General features: G+C 43.6%; 1 protein-coding gene across 1 annotated transcript in view; it reads right to left on the bottom strand.

Annotated features, from left to right (window-relative positions):
• LOC143296127 (regulator of G-protein signaling 7-like) overlaps window positions 1-24,885 on the bottom strand; it is a 106,540-nt gene that overhangs the window by 56,163 nt on the left and 25,492 nt on the right. The window contains exons 2-3 of the mRNA XM_076607910.1: window positions 21,003-21,099; window positions 19,137-19,187 (exon numbers count right to left, since the gene is read on the bottom strand). Of these exons, the coding sequence (XP_076464025.1) occupies window positions 19,137-19,187; window positions 21,003-21,099 (148 nt within the window). The remainder of the gene's footprint in view (window positions 1-19,136; window positions 19,188-21,002; window positions 21,100-24,885) is intronic.

Here is a 24,885-nt window from a genome sequence, read left to right as displayed (position 1 = left end):
CCCTCACCCACTCTCCAAACCCATCACATGAGTTTTAAAATGTGTGTGCTGAAATGATTGAACATGTACACGTGTGTCTAAATCACCTTGTTGTGAATAGACGATAAATCAATGAGAAGACGGAAGGAATTACCTTTTGGCATGTGTGTGTGTGTGACATGACCTCGACCAGTTAGCAGGAAGCACTAACTGGCACTGCCGGCAGGCACAGCTAGCTAACTGGCAGCTTGCTAAACTATGTGTAGTGAAGCACCCGATGGCAGCAGTGGCTGTGATCTACGGCTTTGTCCCCCGTGCACAACCTAATTGCCCCAATCACGCTATTGACAGCTGCCAACTCCTCCTCGCCCCACCCTATTCATCTCTTCTCTTCCCTCACTCTCCAGGCTCTGTCACTGTTCCCCTCCCCTCCCGGCTCCACTCTTACTCTTCAACCCCCACCTGACCTGTCAGAAGATGGGAGAGAAAAAGACACGCTGCTGTGCATAAGGAGCCAAGAAATGCTTGTGTAGCAGCTTACAAATGGAAGCTGTGCTACCACAGTACGCCGAAGCCATATCACTAAACAATTTAGCTTGCCAAGAAAAGCCACGGCCTGGTACGAGTCCGATATCAGCCAGCTTCCTTCCCAGCATCTTCCAAACACACTCTCACGTGTATGTATGTGCGTGCGGTTGTGTGCGCGTGCGTCCAATGTTCGTGTGCTAATGCTGCTCTGAACAGACACGTAATTCGTGATTTACCTGGGCAAGCAGTTCACAGTAATTTCTTAATCAAACGACGTAATGAGACAGCTGTCTGTGATCGTGGTGACCTTGAACAGAATCCGTGAAAATTGTTTTGTTTCTTTCTCCTCTCCCTTGGCAAAAGGCTCGCCAGGGATAAAATCTCCCCTTCCTTCCGCGCCTCCAAATCAGCTAACCACCTCATGGTCTAAAGCCTGCCGTCTGGATGAGAACGGGTCCGCACAACTCAACTGGTTGAGCACCAGACTTTTCCATTGTTGATTCGACTCCATGGCTGCATGCAATGCACAGTGCAAATGGCCTCTCTACCCCTTTTATTGCAAGAAAAAAAACTTATGGACAACTTGGCCTAACGACCCAATGGACAGATCGTTCATCGTTAAATCAATCTTTGTGAAACTGAAGAAAGCCACCAAATAGACAGCTACCATCTCATCTTGTTCAGAGAAGGATCAGTTATGTGGTGTTAGCCGTTTTCCGTATGATCCCACTATCTTCCAGGTAATCTGAGAGGTAACCCTCTAAGCGGAAAAAACCCCTAGTCTAATTTGCACAAAACATGTCCTCATTGTTATGGCGTGAGACAAAGGTTCCCCCCCCCCCCTGCCCCCCCCCCCCCTCCCCTCACCATCCCCTGCTTTATCCATGTCCCCCATTCCATGCTTACCAATAAAATTTTCGAAATAAATACCATTTGACCTGAAGCTGTTTGAAAAATATATAATTCCCTGCTTTTTTTTCTCTTTTCTAAGTAAGGCGGGGGGGGGGGGGGTGTTTGTTGTTATTTTATTTTTGCTGGGGGGTGGGGGGGGGGACGGGCGAGGGATGGTTGGGAGGGGGGGGGGGGACGGGCGAGGGGAGTATGTTCAAGAATACATCACATACCAGTCCAATGCAAATAAAACACCCTACAGGTACAAGCTGTCACTGCCTGTCTTGTGTAGTTAGTATCCCTGAGAGTTGAAAAATGGTCACTCTTGTCAACAGGAGTAATCACGACATTCCTGTTTGGGACGATGGTCAAGGCATAAGGGTATTTGGTGAGAAGCTTTCTTTCTGTTCATTTCTGAAAGAGAGTAAAGTCTCTAAAGTCAACCTTTGCCTGGCTGTAACTGTAACATGTGTGTTGGGAAAAAAAAGCAGGGCAGAATCCAGCCAAAGCTAATTCCACCCAACGAGAGGGTGCTCCCTGAGAATTAAGACTGAATGTGCAAGCCAGCTGCTGGGTCGTCAGTTCGTGTCCATCTTTGTCATTTTATTGATCTGCTCATGCGACTTATCTTTTGTGATTTTCGATTGACTGATTTCAGTTCCAAATCCCTTTTGGGACATCTGTCGTATGATACGGTACTGTCAAAACACATCACAATATATTACCCGTGTAACTGGATTTCATCTGTTACCCCTGTTGTTTCCTGGATACCACGAAATTCTGTTGCTTTGTTTTCTACAACCATTCCTTGTTAGCTCTGCCGTTGCACCATACAAAACGGGCTGAAGCGTTGTTGGTTCCCTCACACCAACTCCTCCTGCTCGGCAAGGATTGGTCAACCTTTAGCGTATGTCACACCCCTTCTACCTCCTTCCAGCCACAACTAATTATCCTATCGGCCTTGTTAGACACAGCGGCAGTCTGCCTGTGTGGCACGATGATGTAAGTGGTGTATGACGTGTCTTGTAACTGGCACTTGGCGGCAGACACAACTAGCTAGCTGGCAGCTTGGCAACGTGCTGCAGTGTAGCACCGGATGGCAGCAGCGCCTGTGATCTACAGCTTTATCGCCCTTCGTAACCTAATTGCCCCAATCACATCAGTGACAGCTGCCATTTCCCTTCCCCCACTCTTATTTAGCCCCCTTCTCCTCCTTCACTAGGATCTGCCCTCACCCCCCACCTTCCCACCCTTCGGATACAGTCCCTCTCCTCAGTTCACTGCCCACCTGCCAGGAAATGGGGAGTGAAAGGTGTGCTGCTGTGGAGTGAGCCAAGAAACGCATGGTTTGGGTGCTTTCGCTGTCAAGGTACCACTGTATAGGCTTAGCACCAAGTGAAAAGGAGCCAAGCCTGCAGCTGCCAAGCGGAAAAAGTCGAGAATAAGGATCGAAATCAATCAGCTTCCCTTCCAGCTCCTCACGAATTGAAGCTTCCGCAGGAGTGAAGTTCTTCACCAGAAGCTTGCCATTGCTCTTTAATAATTATAATTATATGAAATCATTATCATCATCATTATCATTGTATGTGTATACCACTTCATCTTGTGCTGAAACAAATCAAAGCGTTTCTACATCAGTCATTCGCACGCACACAAAATTATCTCTGATTCAGAGTGCAACCACTTTCCTTTTCCCAAAATGCTTGGCCCTCCTAAACTCCAGTCATGGGATTTTATCTCTTCTAAACAGGACATAAATATGGAGATCTTCCTTCAAACAATAACATTGTACCCCTCTCCCAACATCCCCTCTTAGTAAATAATCAAAATAAAGAAGCACTGACCCTACGATGATCACGATAATCACCCAATCTTCTTACAAACACAAGCACACACAAACACACATGCACACGCACACACAAGCATGAGGCAAACATGTAGATAACGCGCGCGCGCGCGTGTGTTTGTGTGTGTGTGTGTGCTCACAAACGAAACATGTCTAAAAGTGCATGAGCACGTGAGTGCATCCTCAAACGTATTTTGATCAATCGCCTTCACACCAACGACACTTTTTTCCACAGTCCTTCCCCTCCACATCTTTCATCTCCTCTCCGCGACACGTGAATCCATAGACCAGTGAGCAACACTCCATCCCCCCTCCCCCCACATACACACTCACACCCAGCCCCGTCCCACTCTCTGTCATCTGCTGCTTCGAAAGAATTTATATGGGTAAATATAAACAAGAAGTTCAACGTGGTTATCCGTCTTCCACTCACACCCGGGATGCGCTCTCTCTCTCTCTCTCTCTCTCTCATACAAAAACATTCACGCATACATGAATGTACGGTCACACATACACACACACTCACACCACGGTGTGCTTCAGCTGCAAAGTCTTGCCTGCTAGCCCATGCTGACACCCACTCCTCATGCGCAAGACCGTAATCTTGAGATAGATCTATCACCATGATCGTCCATGCCTTTCTGAGGAACGCCTGACCCGGGCTGTGTAGTTCGGCCGGGACTTTCCTGTGCAGATCAATGTTTGATCGACGTCTCCCCTTGTTACTGGAACAATGATGGACGCCGGAACAAAAGCAGCGCAGCTCCTGTCGTTCTGGTGTGGATTCATTGATTATTCGAGTTTCGTTTGTGTGTGAGCTGGCGCATGCGGGCTGTGTGCACGCAAACAGTGCAATGTTTAAAAAAAAATTTTAAAAAAAGTCACCACGACTACATGTTTGATATAAGCCAACGGTCACCACCAACTTCGTGCCCACTGACTCAAAAACGAAATTTTTGAAAAATGTTAGGACCATCATCCCATCCCTCCAACATTACCCATCCTTCGAAGAATACCCACCAGCGTTCTCTTTGTGTGTTTCTGTCTCCACCCCCCTTCCTCCCTCTCTGACCCCCGACATCCCTCCCCTTATCTCTCCCTTCATCTGTGTGCGTGTGAGTGCGTGCGCGCGCGTGTGTTTGTATGTGTGTGTGTGTGTGTGTGGTCGCGCGCTTGTGTGGGATATATCAGAAGAATATCTGACATGGGAATTCCAGGCCTTGGGAATTCCAAGCCTTCGGCTTTATATCACCCTCTTCGGTAAACGCCCTGCACACACAATGAAGCGCTGTCACCTTGGGGCACAAAAAAAAAAAAGGCAACTTCCTCCTCGACATGGCACCACTTTTGGAGACATTTACGATGACAGGATGAAGTGCAAGTTGTTCGGTCAAGCAGGCGAAGTCAAAGAGATGAAAAGGGATGAAAAAATGGAGTGCGAAAGAGGGAAAGTAGTAGTAGTAGTAGTGCAGGGACTGGCAGTTTGACTGCCTAGGCCTTACGGCCTTTTTATGTCTCCTTCGAGTTCGATTTTATGTCCCCTTCAATATTTGTCTCCTTTTATTTGTGGGATACACATACGTTTTCATTTACTGTAATTCATTCGTCAATGTCTATACGTTTTTCTTTTAAACTGATGTTCTTGTCAAGGAGATTTTATAACACGTTAGTATTTTGTGCAAGTTTAGTTTCAACTGGTAGTGTATTCCATATTTGTGCAATTCTATTAGCTAAAGAATTTTTCTTTGGGTTAGTATTACAGTGCTCCTTACAAATTTTTATCTTTGAATTTCTTGTCCTCTCATATTATTCACACTGACTTCATTATAGCAATTTAACATTTTAACATTTTGTAAGTTTCTATTAAGTCTCCTCCAAGCCTTCTACCCTTTAATGAATGCAGATTTAAGTATGTAAGTCTGTTGACAGCTCATATATTTGCATTCTTTTAATAATTTAGTTGCTCTTCTTTGTACCCTCTCAATGGCTATAGACTGTCTCTTGAGGTATGGGTGCCACACAATATTACAATATTCTACTTGTGATCTAACCAATGCTTTATATAATTTAATAAATATATCTTTATCTAAATAGGTAAATGTTCTCTTAATTACTCCTGTCATCTGGTTGGCTTTATTTATCATATTCTGTACATGTGTGTCAAAAGGAGGAGTTTGTATTATTCTCCATGTTTGGTGTTAAATATACTTACCATGTCAAACTGATGCAAACTAGGCCTATTGGTTTGCTCTGCTTGGTCAAATTTCGCGCGGCTAACAGTGAAAAGACGGGCCCACCCGCTCTCAGCCAATCAATGATAATTTATTATCGAAGGTTATGTCAAGGTCTTTCTCACTTTGACATTTTTCAATGTCCTGTGTGGTGTCTTCTATTATCATATGGTATCGTTTTCTGGATTTTTTTCCCCATGTGCATTACTTTACACTTTGATACTTCAAATATAGATTCCATCTATCAGACTATACCTGTAACTTATATAAGTCTTTTTGTAGTGTAGTAGTATTTTGTGTATTACCGTAGAGTTTAGTATCATCTGCAAATATTTTGCATGTGCTTTCTATTCTTTCAGGGAGGTCATTTATGTATATTTGTAAAAAGCACCGGGCCAAGTATGCTACCTTGTGGTATACCACTAACAACATTTTCATTAGTTGACTTCTTTTCTCCAATTCTACCTATATATATATATATATATATATATATATATATATATACACACACACACACACACACTAAAACAAAAATTGTAATCAGATTAGTGTGTATGTATTGGAAAGAATGATCATGGATCATATTTGCAAACCTACTGAAAAATGTGAGGTACAGGTACATACTGTTGTGATTCAACACGTGTGCTGCTGAAATATCTAAGCTTGCAAGGAATGAATCATGTCAACCAGAAGAGAACCAACAGAAAACAGCTTCTTTTAGAGTCACCTCTCTTCTTCTTGAACTCTCCGAAGAGTCGTTGGGACGCCGCAAGGAAGAAAATGTTCACCAGATTCAACCAGGTATGTCGGTTGTGTGTCAAAGCCTGGATCTCGGCTAGTCTGCAAATGGTTTTTCCTGTCTCCTTACACCCGTTGAAAAAAATATTTTAAAAAGTATGCCTTGGATATGACAAAGATCAGTCAGTCAAAAGATGTTTTAATTGTCAGGCCTCTGGTCCATGATATCAGGACTTAAAGCAAAATATAGCATGCAACATGTGTTGATTTACGTTTCATTCAGGTATTTTTTCCTCGAATTAAGTACTTTATAGATATATATCGACAATTTCAATATTGTTGCAGTATTTTCACTGGCAGAAACGGAGGGTCAGACAGACAGACAGAGACAGAAACAAAGAGGGCATAAAGGACGGAACAATCACCAACAACATGCACGCAGAACCAGCTGCTAATAATAAAGGTCTTGAGGACCAGTTCAGCGTCAATAATATTCAAATTGGCCACGCTGGGTGAGCGAGCATCAGCTCCATCGATCCAGTGCCGCGAAAGAAATAGCGTGATCATTATAAAAACAAGGCCCGTGCACATCGCCAGAAGAAAGAGAGGTCTTCGATCCATCGCCCTGTCGTGGCATCATCTTTTCTTCTTTGCCTTCGATGGAGGGGAAAACCCCACACTATTCAACACGAATACCTTTCTTTTATGTTCGCCTTATACTTAAACTGTCACTTCTAAGAAAAAGTAGTGTCCTTTTCAAAATGACATCCGGATCTTGATATAACTTTCAAAATACTTATACTAATGCTACTAATACTAATATTAACAATAATGATAATAATGATGATGATAATAATAATAATAATAATTATGAAAATAATGCCTATTCATGACGTGCCCAACCGCACTGAATCCCAAGGAACTAATAAACATTAAGGATAAAAAATTTTAAAAAAAGAGTGTTCTATGTCACAAATGTCATCAAATGTGGGTCGTGAGTGCATTTTATACATTACTGAACTCACGACTGCACAAGAAACACTCTTTCACGGTCATAGTCACATCAATCTGTTTATTGTTTTATTAGAGAGAGGGAGAGAGAGAGAGAGAGAGAGAGAGAGAGAGAGAGAGAGAGAGAGTTGGTCCCCAATACGAGAGAGAGAGAGAGAGAGTTGGTCCCCAATACGAGAGAGAGAGAGAGTTGGTCCCCCAATACGAAAAATCTCTCTCCCTGTCTCCTCAACGTCCCCTCCTCCACCACTATATCCCGTACTACCGCCCCACCACTCCCCTCTCTCCACATTCCTTTATCTGGAATGACTATTTGTCCGTTCTCTGTGTAAATGTTCAAGCTGTCCTCTGCCGGATGGCAATGATACTGGCTGACAAATGAGCACTATCCCCCACCTCCCCAATTTCTTTTTCTTCTTCTTTTTTCCTCTTTTTTTTTTTTTTTTTTTTTCCTTTTAATTCTCCTCAAATGCTGATGAACGTATATTATATTGTATTGTACAACGCATTTCTCTGTGTGAAATTCTGCAAGTCACAGAATAAAATAAATAACAATAATTACAAAATAAAGCACTGATTTAGCTTTCCTTATCTACTTGTTGTTGAACGCTATTTACCCCACCCACCCTCCCTCTATATCTCTCAAAGCGCTGCATAATTTGCTTTCCCCTCCACTGAACCCTTCCTCAGTCTCCAATCACATCCTCCCTCCCTCGCCACACACTCTTCACTCCGGCCCCGGAAACCAAATTCATATACAAAAAATGCGAACTAGGCTGAGAGCATACTAGCCAACCCCCCTACGGCACGTAACTGGGTCTGGCACTGGCACATGGCGAGGCATGCAGTCCCAGTTGGCCTGCTGAATGGAGGGAGAAGGCACAATAACCACTGCGGTTGATGATGGTTGTTGCTTCTGGCACTTCTCAACACCTGTTTGAGCTACTGGCGAGAGGATGCAAGCACTAATTAATGTGGATTGTATCGTTAATGCCCGACAGTGTATCTACTGATTTCTCTTTTAGAGGAGGGAGAAGGGCTGGGAAATCATGCACGGGGGGAAAAGGGTGATCTTTAATCGCTACTCGCTGTTTCAGCTACAAGTGTCCTGGCGATTTAACGAAATAAAAAAGGTGTGGTCGCACGTGTTGTTGGGCGTGGTGTGATTTTTCCATGACCTTCTTCCTCTTCCAACTTCCTGGTGCTGGTGTTTCTCAAAGTGCGTGGGGTGGGAAGGTGCGGGGTGAGGGTGGGGCCTGGGGTAAGTATGGGGGTAGTGGTGGATGGGCTGGCGCGTGTGCCGTGAATTTGCTGGAATCCAACAGACTCTCTCTCTCTCTCTCTCTCTCTCTCTCTCACACACACACACACATATAAATATATACTGACACACGCGCGCGCGTGCGCGTATGTATGAAGCGCATGTATGCATGTACGCTTGCTCGCTCGCGTGGGCGCACTATCACACACACAACAACACACACAAACCATTAAACCACAGATGGACTCGGGAACTGTATACCAGTTTCTCTTGCGTATGTATACAGTTTCTCTCGCCTGTCGTAGTCCGCCCCTGCTCCCTCTCCTCCCCCATATAAGTCTCCCACATCTGACTCGATCACCCCACCACAATACCATGATAATTTATACACATACTTAATAAGAATAAGAATAAGAATAACTTTATTATCTCCAACTGGAGAAATTTGGTCAGGTGCATTATCACAACATAGACAAGTAAACAACATGGGGACCATAACTGTAAAAGTCAACAACAGCTTTTACGAATATTATGAAGACACAAATGTAAAAAATATCACATACACCGTTTCATACATACATCCACACACTGCAGGTAATAACTGGTATTTTTAATGTAAAAACAGAAAGAATTAAGAAACATTATTTTGAATATAATTATAAGCATAGCCTACTATATTGCACATTGATTATAATAGACAGATAAGATAAGAATAAAGATAAATTGCGGAAAACCACAACCAGATAATCAGCACACACCCGCACCCACCCACCCCCCACACACGGTTTACTTGATTAAACAAGAGTAATAAACATATGTTCTCAAATAAAAGCATTTCACATATTCGCTTTTAAAACATTGCAATTAATTATTACATCGTAATTATTAACAGAAATATATTTAGAATATGGACGTTAGCATTAGACATATTCCATTGTACATTCATTCTGCATATTGCACATTATTCATCCTACATACTGCACATTCATAATAACCAATTGTCACGTTTTTAAGCTCAGTAAACACACACACACACACACACACACACCTAGAACAAGGTACAACCTATCATGCACGGACTTTCACACGTCTCACATGAGAGTGCGCGCACGCGCGCGCGCACGCACACACACACACACACACACAGTTCTCAAGAATTTAAAAGGTGGGTTGAACGTGGAATAAAAAGTCTTCAGAGCTCTGGATTTCAACGTAAAAGTTCTGTAGCGTCGTCCTGATGGCAATAGCTCATAATACTTTGCTAAAATATGGGTGTCGTCAGTTGCTATCTGCCTGCTTTTTTTAACCACTCGACTTTCATACAGCTCTTGCATTCTAGCTTGTTTCACTCCCACAATTTTACTGCATACACTCGTGACATCGTTCAAAACACGCTTACTCCTCACTCCCAAACTTCCATTCCAGCACATAAATGAAACTGTGAGCACGGACTCGATACAACATCGATAATAACTTTGAAGAATAGTTGAATTTATACCAACATTTCTAAGCTTCTGTAAACAAAAAATTCTAGATTGAACATTTCTTATGAATGGAATCAACATTTCTGTCAAAAGTCAGCTTATTGTCTAAGATGGTCCCTAAATATCTGTATTCATTGACCCTCTCCACTGTTTGACCATCAATAACAAGGTTAGCTACAGGCAAGAGGTCTTTCCGAAAATCTATTAACATTTCTTTTGTTTTCAATACGTTGAGATCCAGATAGTTTTCCTCACACCAAGAACAAAACTTTTTAGTTTCACTGAAATAAATAGCATCAGAGTTGGACAGATCTTCAATAGCTGAATCATCAGAATATTTTATGACAGGAGTTTCCTCCGTGCCTCTGCAGTCATTTGTGTACAGTGTAAATAGAACAGGGGACAGCACTGTACCTTGGGATGCACCAGTAGAAGTAGAGTTCAGAGAAGAGTGGGCAGAATGAAAGCGGATGGACTGAGTACTATTGAGAAGAAAACTTACTATCCAAAGAGTAAGCTTCGGATCAAAATCCAAGCCTAGCAGTTTGAGGGCAAGGAGATGAGGTTGTATTGTGTTAAAAACAGAAGAGAAGTCAACAAAAAGGATACGAATAAAAGATCCCGTGTTATTCAAATGAAGGAAAGCATTATGAAGGAGAGTTAGGATAGCATCGTCAGTACTTCTGTGTGCTTTATAAGTAAACTGAAGAGAGTCAAGATGCTGTTCAGTGAAAGAAAGAAGATGGCGGAGAACATTTTTTTTCAAAGCATTTCATCACTATTGAAGTCAGGGCAACAGGACGGTAATCATTTAGTGCGGCTGGGTTCTTTTTCTTGGGGATAGGACAGATTGTAGATTTTTTCCAGATGCTGGGGACAGAGCAGTCCTTCAGAGACCAGTTGAAAATTTTACAGAACACGTCACACAACTGGGAAGCACATACTTAACATGGAAGCCGTCCGAGCAGGGCCTTCGCGAAACGACGGCCATGAGCTGAGACAGTGCATGACTTGGCAGACAGCACGGCAGCCCTAATTGGCTGCTGCTTGAAGGAACAATAGAAAAGGCCTGGCACTGAGTCTCTCAGAGTTCTGGCACCACATTTTGGCGCTGCTGCCGAGGTAAGACTTGGCATGTTTCTGTTTCAGTTTCAAAGAGGCGTCAAACCCATGCAGACTGACTGATCCATACGCGACAGCACACCCGCTTGGAGAGAGAGAGAAAAAAAAAAAAGGTTGGGAAGTGTGGGCGTGGGGGGGGGGGGGGGGGGGGGGAAGGGCGACTAGATGCCTGACATGCGCACAAACTCCAATCCTTTGCACAACACTGCAGTACTATTTTCAGTAATCCAGTAACGAACCAGACCATAGAAAATCTTACAGAAACCTATAAAAAAAAAAGTAAACAATCATGAAATCCTGTTAAACTAGAAGACGTACACCCCTATAAGAATTGTTTAACAAAATTGGGAATTGACAGACAAAATGTTTACAGAGAAAATGAACATGTTAAAGCTAACCACGCACGCAGACATAAACACACACACACACAACTCAAACAGGGAAGGGCACTGACTCGCTCTGTTTACACACGTGAACCAAAAAAAGGGAACTTTGTCTTTTTCTAAACGTTTCTTGACAAGCGTTGGCGATTTTCGTGCTGTGTGTGTGTGTGCTTCTTTACTGAAGCAAATGTGAGAGGTCTTGTGTGTGTGTGTGTGTGTGTGTGTGTGTGTGTGTGTGTTGTCTTTGTTTTTTTCCTCATGCAACAAGAGTATATGTGTGGGCGCGCGTGCGAGCGTAAATGTGTGTGCGTGTACGTGCGTGCGTGCGTGCGTGCGTGCGTGTGTGCGTGCGTGCGTGTGTGTGTGTGTGTGTGTGTGTGTGTGTGTGTGTGTGTGTGTGTCTGAGTGTGTGTTGTTTTTGTTTTTTTCCTCATGCAACAAGAGTAAATGTGTGGGCGCGCGTGCGAGCGTAAATGTGTGTGCGTGTGCGTGCGTGCGTGCGTGCGTGTGTGTGTGTGTGTGTGTGTGTGTGTGTGTGTGTGTGTGTGTGTGTGTGTGTGTGTGTGTGTGTGTGTGTGTGTGCATGCGTTTGATTGCCTGCGTCTGTACTAGTGTGTGCGCGCGAGCGGGCAGGAGTGCGTGAGAGAGTGAGAGAGAGGAGAGAGAGAGAGAGAGAGAGAGAGAGAGAGAGATTCCTGTCTGAAGTGTTTGCGCGCATCAAGGACCGTTCATTATTCTTCAAATTAATCATGCAGGAATAAAAAAAAAAATGTTCCAGTGAATCAGAGTCACTGCCCAAACAGGTTAATTATAGTAAGTGTTTTCTTTCCATGAAAATATTCCTAATACATCTTAAAGAATTCTTCTTACCTTACTATTCTTCCCATTACATTGATGGATATGCGTGCACACGCGTACGTGCATGCACACACACACGCCACACCACACCACACACACCACACCACACCACACACTCACACACACACACACACCACACACACACACAATCGGGAAAAGGATGGGGCCCGAGGGAGAATTCTGGAGACAGAAAGCACTGATTGCAAATCACTCACACACACACCTTAAAAGCAGCTTAAAAATTGCCATGGCTGAAGTCACGCACATGCTGAAAATGCATGACGTCAACCACCAAACAACATTAAAATAGCTTCGACATCAACATCTTGATACCGCGCACCCAAAGGTAATCTCACAGTATGTGTAACTCGCTCTTCTCCTTTACGTGTTCTTCCGGTTCCTAAATAACTGGTGGGGAGAAAAAGCAACAACAAAAAAGTAAAACTTTTGATACCAGACGTCTGTTGTTGTGCTAGTGTTAGTGGAGTGTCAAGTCAGTCATACACTCCTCTCTTCCCAGGATCGTTAACCCCCCACACCCTATCTCGTCGACCAATATCACCACCTGTCTGCGTAAGCTCAGTTTTCATCAGCGTTATATATCCCACTTGCTGTAAAGATGCGCGAAGAAACAACTATGACTTTACAATTTATTGCATGGCGTCCTCAAATGTGGACAACATGGGAGAAAAGATCGAAGGCGATGTATTTGAAGCGCACTGTTTAATGCCAAGCACCTCTGACAGCTGCCGGGCTGGAGGGAGGGAAGGGAAGGGAAGCGAAGAGAGTGACTGGTGCTTTTACGAATGCAGAGCGTTTCCCGGTGAAGAGCGTGCTCACGTGAACACCTGAACTCCCCTCGGTCCTTCCCACCACCCCTCTGCTCTTTTCAGGTGTCAAGATCACGTGAGGAACCATTCAGTCATAAGACTTCAGTACTTGGCAGCAGTGGCGTGGCAACGCATGCCCGCGGCTCTCACCCGTGTTTGAACAAACAAGTAGGAGCTAATGCAGCTGCCAGTTAAAAAAAAAATAATAGAAAAACAGTTTACGTTGTTACCATTTTACACCCACCTTTATGCGTGCACAAAACTTGTACCAACGCCTCGGCAAATTCCAGACCTCTACAAGTTGTCTTCCACCTGGTTATTTCGGGTCGGTGCTTTGATTTATAGATGCTTACAGGCCACTTACTGTAGCCACATTTATTCACATTTCTAACGTTCTGGATATACTCGCCCACCTCCATCGCACTAGCTAGTCTTGTTTTTGTTTGTCCACACGAAACCTAACCATGAATAAACGCTGTTTTATTGTAACGCTATTATCACAAAATCTTACAATGAATACGGTTCTTACTCGACATGAAACTACTGGAGTGTCTTCTGTCTTGATAATCAAACATGACACATAACTATTGGGAGGAGGGGGGGGGGGCTTTGCATGAATTTGGATTTTACCTGTTATCATATATATGTCTGCATCAGAGAGAGAGAGAGAGAGAGATCAGAGGCATTGAGGTGTACACTTAAACAGTGAACGCACATTATTGTAAAGTACTCCCATTGACGGCCGTGGAAGACTTGACATGCAGTTCAAGTTAACCATTTCCAGGGGTAAAAAAAGAGTAGTAAATATTGTCCTCTTCTCCTACCCTCTTTCCGCTATTGCAGGTGTCAAGATCACGTGAAGAAACACTAACAGCCGCGCGACTCGAGAAGCAGACAGTGGAATGGCAGCAGTGGCAACGTTTTACTTGCATGCATGCCCCTACCCCTCCACCCGCCACCCACCCTTCTCTCTCTCGCTCTCTTGTTTCAGCAATCATACGGGATCTGAACTACAAAATGAAAAAAATGTATACCTTATTACCATTTTCAAGCGTATACTAAATTTGACCTGACGCCTTGACAAATTTGAAGTGTGGTTTAATTCCAAACTGGTCCATGCTTTTAACAAGAAGTAAAGCCTTCATGGCTCACGCGTGCTTCCTGCTAAATAACAAAACCAAAAAACATACGGTGGAGTGGGTGGGGGTTACCAGTATATAAATATAATGATCGCAAACAAGTTTTGCTCACCATCAGAAACGACAGTTTATAAAACCGAAAGTTGTGTGCTGGAAACTGAGCAATTCTATCACAGGTAGCCCACATCGATTGGTAGTACATTGTTTTGTAATCATTATACATGTATATATATATATATATATATATATATATATATATATATATATATATATATATATATATATATATATTTAACAAATAGTAAAGAGTGGTAACTCTCTCCATTATACAAGGTACACAACTTCAAGTCAGTGATGCTTACGCTACCGATTCAGCTAGCACACAGGTAAATAAAAGGTACATTGGAACAAACCCAGACACTTCCTCAAAAAAGGAAGCGTCGGGCCTGTCCTTATACCAATCATTTGACATGTGCACACAGCAGCAAAGACAGAAGAAATGTGCAAAAACAAATTAGCTTTTATTCAAGACTGGCATAGCCTCTTTAATCCTGAATAAGCCACACAGAACATATATCAAAGTTTCGCCAACTAGTCCAAGATGTCAAGATCAGTATGGGGTCTGTGAAAAAATTCATCCATGACCTTCTCCACATGCGGAAGTTGTCTGCACGACGGATTCTTCGGTTGCTCACATCTTTCAAGATGTAGAAACGAGTCAACTGTTACCAGGCTCTTTTGACCATGTGCCAAGAAAACCAGGACTTCTCCGTCACACATATCAAGCAGGATGAAACATGGGTCGATCACTATAATCCAGAGACTAAAGCCCAGTAAAAGCAATGGAAGCTTTTTGACAAGTTTACCACCTCCGAAAAAGGCACGTGTCCAATCCTCAGCGGGCAAGATCATGCTCATGGTCTTTTGGGACCAACGCGTATGGATTTCCTGACAAAGGGTACCACAATTACCGAGACATACTACGCTTCATTGCTGCTGAAATTGCGGGAGGCCATCTAAACCGAGAGGCGAGACATGCTGTCCGCCTCCTGCAAGACAACGCCCCGGTCCACAACTAGCATGTTGCTCAGACGAAAGCACGGTCCTGCGGCTAAGAAACCCTTCCTCGCCCCGCTTTCTCTCCCGACCTCGCACCATCTGACTTCCACCGCTTTCCAACTTTGAAGTAATTTATGAAGGGAAAGCACTTCCCAGACGATGATCGTGGCTTCTGGCGCAACCTGAGACTTCTACAGGCAAGGTCTTCACAGCTGCATAAAGCGATGGGAGAAATGTGTCACCCAAAGTGATACCTATGCAGAGAAAGACTAACGACTGTGCCAAGTTTCGTTTCTCTCAGTCCGTGTGGAGTGTGTCAGGGGAAATCTTTAATGAACAATCCTCGTATATCTGACAAATCCTGGACCGCAAACTCCAACAGAAGCCCCGACATAGAAGACTCCACAGTTGTTTTGCGTTTACGGGGTATTTCCAGGAAAAAGAGCGGGTAAACACAATCAATCTCTTCTCCATTCTCTCCTGCTCTTTTCAAGTGTCCAGATCACGTAAGGAAAATTTACAACCAGGGCTACAAGGCTGAGGAGGAATGCATGGGGGCCCCACTGAAAGCCGTGGCAACGCTTTACTTTCACTTGCCTGGAGCTCTCTTGTTTGAACAAACAAGTTGGCGCAGCTGTGTGTGTGTGTGTGTGTGTGTGTGTGTGTGTGTGTGTGTGTGTGTGTGTTGTTGTTGTTGTTGTTGTTTCTGTTGCTGTTTTGGCGTGTGTATGTCTGTGCGCGCGCGCGCGTGTTTGTGTATGTGTGTGTCTGTGCGCGCGTGCGCGTGCGTGCGTGCGTGCGTTGTGTGTGTGTGTGTGTGTGTGTGTGTGTGTGTGTGTGTGTGTGTGTGCTGTTGTTGCTGTTGTTTCTGCTGCTGATACTGTTTTGTTGTTGCTCTTTAAATAGAGTTTACTTTGTTACAATTTTACGCCCATCGAAAGCGTACAAACATATCCCGTCACAGCAGCCAATTCGAGACCAGGTCTTCGACGCGGAGAGAGATCGAGTATTCTGAGCTGTAATCGGTGCTTTGATGGGCAAATATTCACAGGCCATGTGAAGAAATTCAAAAGGGCTGCGGTCCCCAGGACCCCAACCTGCCCTGTTTTAATTTTGTTCACATGAAACCTAATAGCAAATTGGAAAGCCACTTTGGCCAAGCCAATGATCACAATTCTGAGCGATTCTTCTGATTGAAAAGAAAGAATAATAGTAAACATTATCATCAGTTACAGAAACCAATACCCATTTGATTTCTAATTATATTTCTTGGGGTCTCTGGCTTACAATACTCTGAAGATTGCCGACATGTTTTTAACAAGGAAGAGGAACCAAAAAAAAAAAAGAAAAAAAAAAAGAAGCTAAAACAGAGTGTGCAAATATACTGAATTCCGAGAAAGGAAAAGTCAGGCACTGAGAATAAGACCTGTAACGAAACTTGTACAGCCATGTAAAGCATCAAAGCATTTTTTGTTAGCTTTTTAAAATAATCAGAGATAACAGAGGTTATTATAGAGATAATAAGTCAAGATAATCCCCATTCTCCCTGCAGCCTATGATCAGCTCAGATTTTTTTTTTTTTTTTTTTTTTTTTAATCGACCTAATCCCGACAGGCTTTATTAGGCCAGGCTGCGGATACCTTAGCCGCGATAAGGAGAAGGGAAAATTTGTGCAGATATCGCGTGCATCACGTTCGGGTTGCGTGTGGGGGGGGAAAACGGGGGAGAGTCCGATAACCTTCCTGCTCTCGGCCCAGGTATGGGATCTTCATCTTTCCAACCCCAGGCTCACGCCGACCCCCTTGTCGGCCGCCAAGCCTTAGATTATGGGGTCCCGTTACTTACACAGTGGAGGGGGGGGGGGGGGGGGAGAAAAAAAAAACAAAAAAACGTGGGGTGGTGTCTTGGGTTTGTAGCTTCCTTTGGAGAGAAGCTGGGCTGGATCGAGAGCATCGACCTGACCTCCCCACCCCATCCTTTTTTGCACAAGCCAAACTTTCTCGTTGCCCTCTTGGAAAGATAACACTAGCGTCTGGCCCTGAGCTTGAGATAAAAACAAGGGATGTGGTGAGGGGGACGGTAGATGGATGTATCGGTGGTACCCTCTTCTTCTTCTTCTTCCTCTTGTTGGTAAGATAGACACCCTAGTCTCCGCAATGAAGGCAGTTGCATGCTGCTGGTCCTCCACACAGCCGTTGAGCTTACGGGTTACTGGAGTTGGGTCGGAGAGGTACCTCTTCCTGAGCGCCCCATGGAGGGGACAGGACTGCAGGAAGTGATCTGTTGTCTGGCTGTCAGTGACAGTGCCACATGGGCACCATGCTGAGTGACCAATGCGGAATTTGATGTGTAAGTAAGTGATGGTTCAGGCGGTTCTGGCCTGTTCTGAGTCTGAACACTGACACCTGTTCCCGCCTAGTCAGCAGGCTGTAAAAGGGGTCTGTCCTTTTGTGACGTGGGTGCTTTTGCATCCACGCCTTCTGTTGTTTGGCCTTGAGGTGGTACCCTGTGAGTTTAGTTAACAGGGGTCCTACTGCCTCCTGTTTCGGTCAATTGAGACAAATAGAAATATATAGTTTTTAAAGAAGAAAAAAGTAGACACATTTATGACTATCCCGAGACTTCAAGACCAAAATCTCAGAGGCAACGTACTTTTCGTCAACAGGAAAACATTTGTCTAACACAACAAATACTTAAAGGTTTATTGTGACATTGTTAGTTCTGAATCTTGAATGGATACTCCAGATACCCTTTTGCAAACTGAAGGGAAATGGTTGCAGATGTTTTAAAAAACAGTATCTGACATTCTTCTCGTCTCCCCTCCCCTTCCTGTAACGAGCATTTACAGCTAAATCCAGCGCAAAAGCAGGGGAAAGAAAGAAAGTGACATAGCGCTGACCCTTGCTGCAGCCAAAGAGAGGTTAAAACAACAAAAGTGTGAAAGCAAATGACAAGCATCCCCCGCAGGGCTGGCAGCTAGAAGACGGGGGAGGAGGGTCGATGCTTGGTGTTTCGGACGCAAGACCTCTGTTGTTGTTTTTTAGAACGTTTGTGTTAATTGTCTCTGGGAAATTTCTTTCCGTCCCAAAAAGCATTTCTCGCAGTCGATTCCCCTCCTCCCCACCTCTCTCTCTCTCTCTCTCTCTCTCTCAAGCATTGCAAACTACTGATAACGTGCCAGTTACTAGAGGTACCAAGCTCGATGAAGTTTGTGTACAAAGCCTTATTTCCTTGGAACCTACAAACTACCTTTCCTGTTATAACCATATCCTTTGCTGTGACTTATCTTTTGTAATTGAACGTCAATAAGGTTTAGAATAGATGCATGCCGTTACCACGGCTCCACATTAAACCAAGTTAAATAATTATTGAAAACAATACATGAGATATATCTAGCTTTTCTGTCTTGCGAAATAAACCCCTCGATCTTTTACCTCTCACGTTCCTCATCAAACTATATAATGAAAATGTTGAGAGGAAAGGGCCCAATAATACCATCGTAGCGACATAGGTTTCTATACCATTCGCAATTTCCGAGAAAATACCAACATTAATGGGTAAAACACGCGCGCGCGCGCACGCACACACACACACACACACACTCACACACACACACGGGCGCACGCCTCCTCCCCCTCTCCTCAAACCTCCACACACACACAGACAACTGAGATAGGGTGGATACACAGCTTCACTACATTTAACCCACGTTGAGTCAATATAAAGGAGAAAGATTTTCATACTGATGGTTACTTCCAGCTGAAAATGTCACTCACCTTGGTCTTCCACATCAAGATTGCGCATCATCCAACTGATCAGATCAGCTCCTAGAACAAAATGACAATGGTTTTATTTCTTTGAAGTAAAATTAAAATAATACACAACCATACAACCATCCAACAACAACAAAAAAAGTGAGTGAAAATTTAATTACAACAGCATTAACAAACGCTGACCCCACAGTATTTATGACACCACCCCTTCACAGAGAGAGAGAGAGAGAGAGAGAGAGAGAGATCTATACATAAACAACCGTGAAAGGTTCTTACATACACACTCAATGTTTGCATATGTAGGCAGAAATAAAAAGAAGAAGCAAAGCCTTCATGACGCACGCTTCCTGTTGTACAACAACAATAAAACCGAGAATGTCGGGGGACAGAAGGGTTACCAGAGCTTGCATGACGATCCAACTGATATTATTGCTCACCATCAAAAAAGTGTTTGTCGACCAAAGTTGTGTGCTGGAAACGTAACAATTATATTTTAAGTAGCCCATATCGATCGGGATTTCAATGTTTTACGACCAAACCTTCCCTGTCTTCAACACAATTTTTCGGCTCAGGCAAGTTTTAACAATAACTCCAATATATTATGAGATTATTTTCATTAACATAATAATAATAATAATAATAATAATAATAATAATAATAATAATCACTCACACACAGAGAAAAACAATTACTGAATCAAACTGGGGATGTGTAAACTCCGTCAGTTGATCCAAACTGCAATTGAACACAGAGAACCGAAACAGGTTTATCACATATTCTGTCTATACAAGTGAGTTACAAAAAAAAAAAAAAAAAAAAGTGTTTGGCATACTGTGCACGTGCGCGCGCGCACACATACACACACATGGTGGCTGGTGCTCAATGATGATACAACATACATACTTGTACTAACTCGGGAGAAAAGGTTACAATATCCATAACAATAACAACATGATGCAATCATGTTAATTGTCATCAAAGCGTTTGTCAAAGACCGAATAAAGAACAAAAGTTCAGGCCGATGAATGTTTTTTGTTTGTTTGCTTGTTGCTGTTGTTGTTATTGTTTGTTTTTCTAGATCCTGATCACGTTTCCGAACTTCAGGCTTTTATTCTACAGGAAAAAAATGGGAGAGAAAAGCAAAAAGAAAGAGCTAAAGAAACAAACAACAATAACGTATTTAGAAGGGAAAAAAGGAAAAAGAAGTCAAAGGAAATCAAAAATAGCACAGCGCAGTGCAGACAGAAAGGAAGAAAAAAAAGGAATGCAAGAAAGAAAGGCGGAACCAAAGAAAATAAATCCAATCAATAGTGATCCAAAATAGCACTAAGCAACATACAGAGATCAAGTTTCCAGCTTTATGATTGATACAGTGACGGGCAAGCATCCACGGTCTCCCGAAACTTGCCGGCAAAACAGTAATACGTGACGTCTGTGTATGTATGTATGTGCCTCTAGATATGGACAGACAAGCAAGGATAAAAACTCTGAGAGAGAGACAGAGACAGAGAGGTTCTCTTCGTAATTAATAGAACGGCAAATTCACATTATTTCATAGCACCATGAAAACACTTCAGAGACGCGGAAAATTTTCGAGGAAAGCGAGGGTGGGGAGAAGTAGGTGCGGAGAGGGAGATAATTGATGGGCAAGAAACAGGTATGGGTTGGAAGGAGGAGGTGCAATGCAAGTCAGGAGATATGAGCAACTCTCTCAATATACGCATCCGTGAAACGGAAAATGCTCGACAGTGTGGAATAAAGTTGGTCAACAATTCTGAAAAATATTCCAAAGAAAGAGGTCATGAATGCAATGACTCATAAAACAAAACGGAAAACAATATTAGGAGGAAGAGAAGGTGATATCCTCACCTGTGAACACGCTGGGTACTTTGGACATGAAGCTTTTGACGGTGCGTACCGGTACTCCCGTGCACTCGTCCTGCATGCGCTCGATAATCCCTTCCATCTGCAACACACAGCCAGCCACAAAATGACTCCCTCTCTCTCTTCTCTCTCTGCTTCGATATAGACCGGAGGCCTAACAAATATACAAAAATAAACCAAACCATCTCTCTCTCTCTCTCTCTCTCTCTAAAGGTTCAAGGTTTAGTTCATTGAGTGCCCATTAGGAGAAAATACCCCCAAACAAGCAATAATCGCAAATGAAGATGAGAAATAGGAATTTTTGTTTGAAAAGGACTGATAATGTCTGTTATTCTGCTTAAAGGTTAGTTGAATGTTTATTTAATTCGCCAAGGTTTCAATTACCTTGAAAACGTGAGAAAGAGAAAGGAGAAACGATCATGAATAAATTCGATATTGTTTTTTTATGATTCGGGCATGTGCGATTTTTCACACCCTGACTCGTATATTTCTCGATCCAGCACAACGAAGTAAAAGGCGAACATGAAGACCTGCATACTACCACATACTTTAACATAGCTTACTCCCTCAACCATATCCTTCACCCCAATTCCTCTCTCTCCACTCATTTCCAATGGCTTTGTGGCATGCCACAGATGACGTGTTCTTCTCGAATGAAATTCATTTCTGAAGATGGTAGAAGGGAAGCGGAGGAGGGGGTTGAGGGGAACATTCACAGATTAATATGACGTTAAAACTTTAACCAATCAACCAGCATATTTATCTTAATCAACCTGGTGCTCGTGCGTGGGAAGGAGGAGGAACTGGAAAAGGAGGGAGAAGATGAGTAGGAGAAGATGAGTAGAGGGGGTAGGAATACTTTTTTCACAGAAGGGGGGAGAGAAAAAGAACAGAGAGAGAGAGAGAGAGAGAGAGAGATCACAGGCATGAGCACGTACCGACACTGCCCAACGCATTTCAAAAGACTTAACAATGCAGTCACACTCAAACTGGAGTCGTCGATATTAATCAGACACGAGTTATTTGTGCACCACACCTCCATTTTTCCGCATGACGAAATACACCACTGTGTCGCCGTAGAGCCGTCGGGAATCCCTCCCTGTTACGCAGAGCACTATTTTAAACAGGAATGTCCTGCATGCAATGCAAGGAGTTAAGTGACAGTTTGACTGGAGCAAATTTTGTAAAGTGTCAGCTTTACTAAAGCACAACTTGTTTTTTTTTTTAACACATCTAAAAAATGAATAATAGAAGTGACTATATGCGCTGGTGTGTTTCGACATTGCGCGCACACACTTGCACATGTGATGGCTATTATCAAAACATACTAGAGATTGTTCAGAGACAGGACAGACAAATTAACACACTGTTTAAGAGAACAAGGAAAGAACACTTCTCTCGTTGCCAACCATATCCTACTTAATTTACAACACACAACACAGGACCGAGAAAACAGGAAGTAGAAATTCGACCGTTCACAGGCGAAGTCAGATTTCGACATTAAATGCCAATAAGAGAGATGAACATCCGGAGGGGGAAATCTATGACATGCTATGGTCAGACAACCAATTTCCTGGCCCAATATAAGCAACAACAACAAATCTTTCCGATGCTGTAAAGTCAACAGCAGTAAGCGCCTGGTCAAGTCACAGTTGTGACAGCCTCCTTTCTCCCTTCTCCTCACAGACAGACACAGAGAGAAGAGAGACAGACAGACAGACAGAGAGAGAGAGAATTTGACAGCTTAATGAAAGAGTTACTTCCAACGTGGATACCAATGTGGTGTAGTTGGCAACAAATTATCCAAAACAGGAGGCGCTTTTAAAAAAAATGGAGCAGACACTGCACATAATGACATTCGGATTGTGTGTGCGGTCGGAAAATCATAAACGCATGGGCTTCATTACAAAGTAGGCCTATTTACAAAGCTGATAACAACAGTTTTCAAAGCAAAAAAAAGGCAGTTTTGATAACATCAATGTTCGCTCGGAATATTTATCCAAGACAGAAAGGAATGGAGGGTTGGAAAAAGAGAGAGAGAAAGAACACTGAACACTGAAATGTTTAGTGTCACTGGCTGTAAAGCTCTAGTGACAAAGTAGGTACAAATCAGAACAAAAATTGTGCAAAACAAATAAAATGGAGCAGAAAGGAAAAACATAATCAAAGTAAGCTAAACTACTAAGGGATCAGCGGCACTTTGGTACTTTGTCATTTGCTTAAAAAGTCCATGTGGCAGGCGGGTACTGTGCCTTTTTTACCCCCCAGTCGTTCATCTCCATGGTTTGAACAGTACACAGGAAACAAAGTACATATAATCCGTATATTAATTATTTGAGCATGTGACATCGACTCGCATCATACCAAAACGAGAGAGAGGGGGGGGGGGAGACAGACAGACAGATAGACAGACAGACAAACAGACTGAGACAGAGACAAACGAAGGAGCAACAGCAACAACGCAATCCCTAAATTGAAATTCCTTCGAAAGGGAGTCACTTCCTACACTTGTCTAAAACCTACACAGAAAGCGTCGCATACAGCCGCGCAAAATCTTAGCTTGGTCAATTTGTTTACGAACTGTATGTGGGCGTAAATGCATCGTATAGCCCATGATATAGACAAACGGGTGGACCAACAGACACATCCGACACACACTGCCCTAAATAAAGGGGGTGTTTGTTTGACATGATTGGACTCTCACTGATCTGTCTGTCATTGTCACAGTGGAAATAACTTATGGGCGAACCAACACACACACACACACACACACAAGCGCGCGAAATCTTCCTCCCCTCTCCCCCAAATCCGGTCGATGCCAAGTCAAGCCGATATCCAGCTCATCCCCTTCTCCTCACCCCACCTGCACACAAATCCAACCCCCTATCTCAACATCCCCCCCCTCTCCGCGAACCCCTGGCCCCGGTCGTCAAGTGCCCGTGTAATGGCCGCAGTGTTTTGTCTGCGCGGAAACCCTTCCTTTCATCTTCCACCAGCGGGCCGATCGTTAACTTCCGCAAGCAAGCCCACTGGGCTCATCTTCTCCGAGCCACATTTAACTCTACTGCCAGAATGTGCCCGTGCCCATCAAACAGCAGAAGCTCCGACCTTTTGTTGTGTATGTTTTTCCCCTTTTCCCCAGCATCTTTGTCAATGACCCGTTCATCGTACCACAGTTTTGATGTCAAATATCATCTAACCCCCACCCCACCACCACCACCACCACCACCACCACACACACACACACACACACGCGCGAGAACGGGTTCATACTATCTGAAAGATTTTTTTTTTTTACTGTATCTCTGAGCAGGTCATACAGTTGTATGTAATTTGTCTCCAAGGCAGAAACTAAATGGGATATATATATATGGGGGAGAGAGAGTGGAGGTATTTGAGGGAAAAGGTGAATGGGGGGGGGGGGGAGATTTTTTTTTTTTTTTTTTTTTTTTTTAAGCAATCTGGAGTCCCATTCACCACTAATGTCTCTTCTCCTCTCGGTGTCTCCAGGACTACACCTCTGCTACAGAATCGTCCATTCTGTTGCCTTCATCCTTCTCTCGCTCTCTTTTCCCCCTTTCCCCAGCTAACCTCCCCGTGAGTACGTCTGTGGAAGCAGTACCTGCTGAGCAGCGACAGAACGAACTTGGGAGCTGGTGGCAAAGACAGTGGGGCGGGTAGCACTAGTAGGCTCGGGACGAGCAGCGTCCAGAATTGATGTCACGTCTGCCACGGTTTCTTCATGGAGACCTCAGGGACCTCAAGGACACCCAACGCATGCCACCACACGTGTGCACTTTTGGACGGTTTCCACTGGGTGCATTTTCCCTCTTTTCGAGGTCATGCGTATAATGTACGTAGCACAATG

This window comes from Babylonia areolata, chromosome 21 (genome assembly GCF_041734735.1).
Source record: "Babylonia areolata isolate BAREFJ2019XMU chromosome 21, ASM4173473v1, whole genome shotgun sequence".
Classification (NCBI taxonomy): Eukaryota; Metazoa; Mollusca; class Gastropoda; order Neogastropoda; family Buccinidae; genus Babylonia; species Babylonia areolata.
The sequence above is the reverse complement of the archived record's forward strand: the minus strand, read 5'-3'. Positions and strand labels throughout refer to the sequence as shown.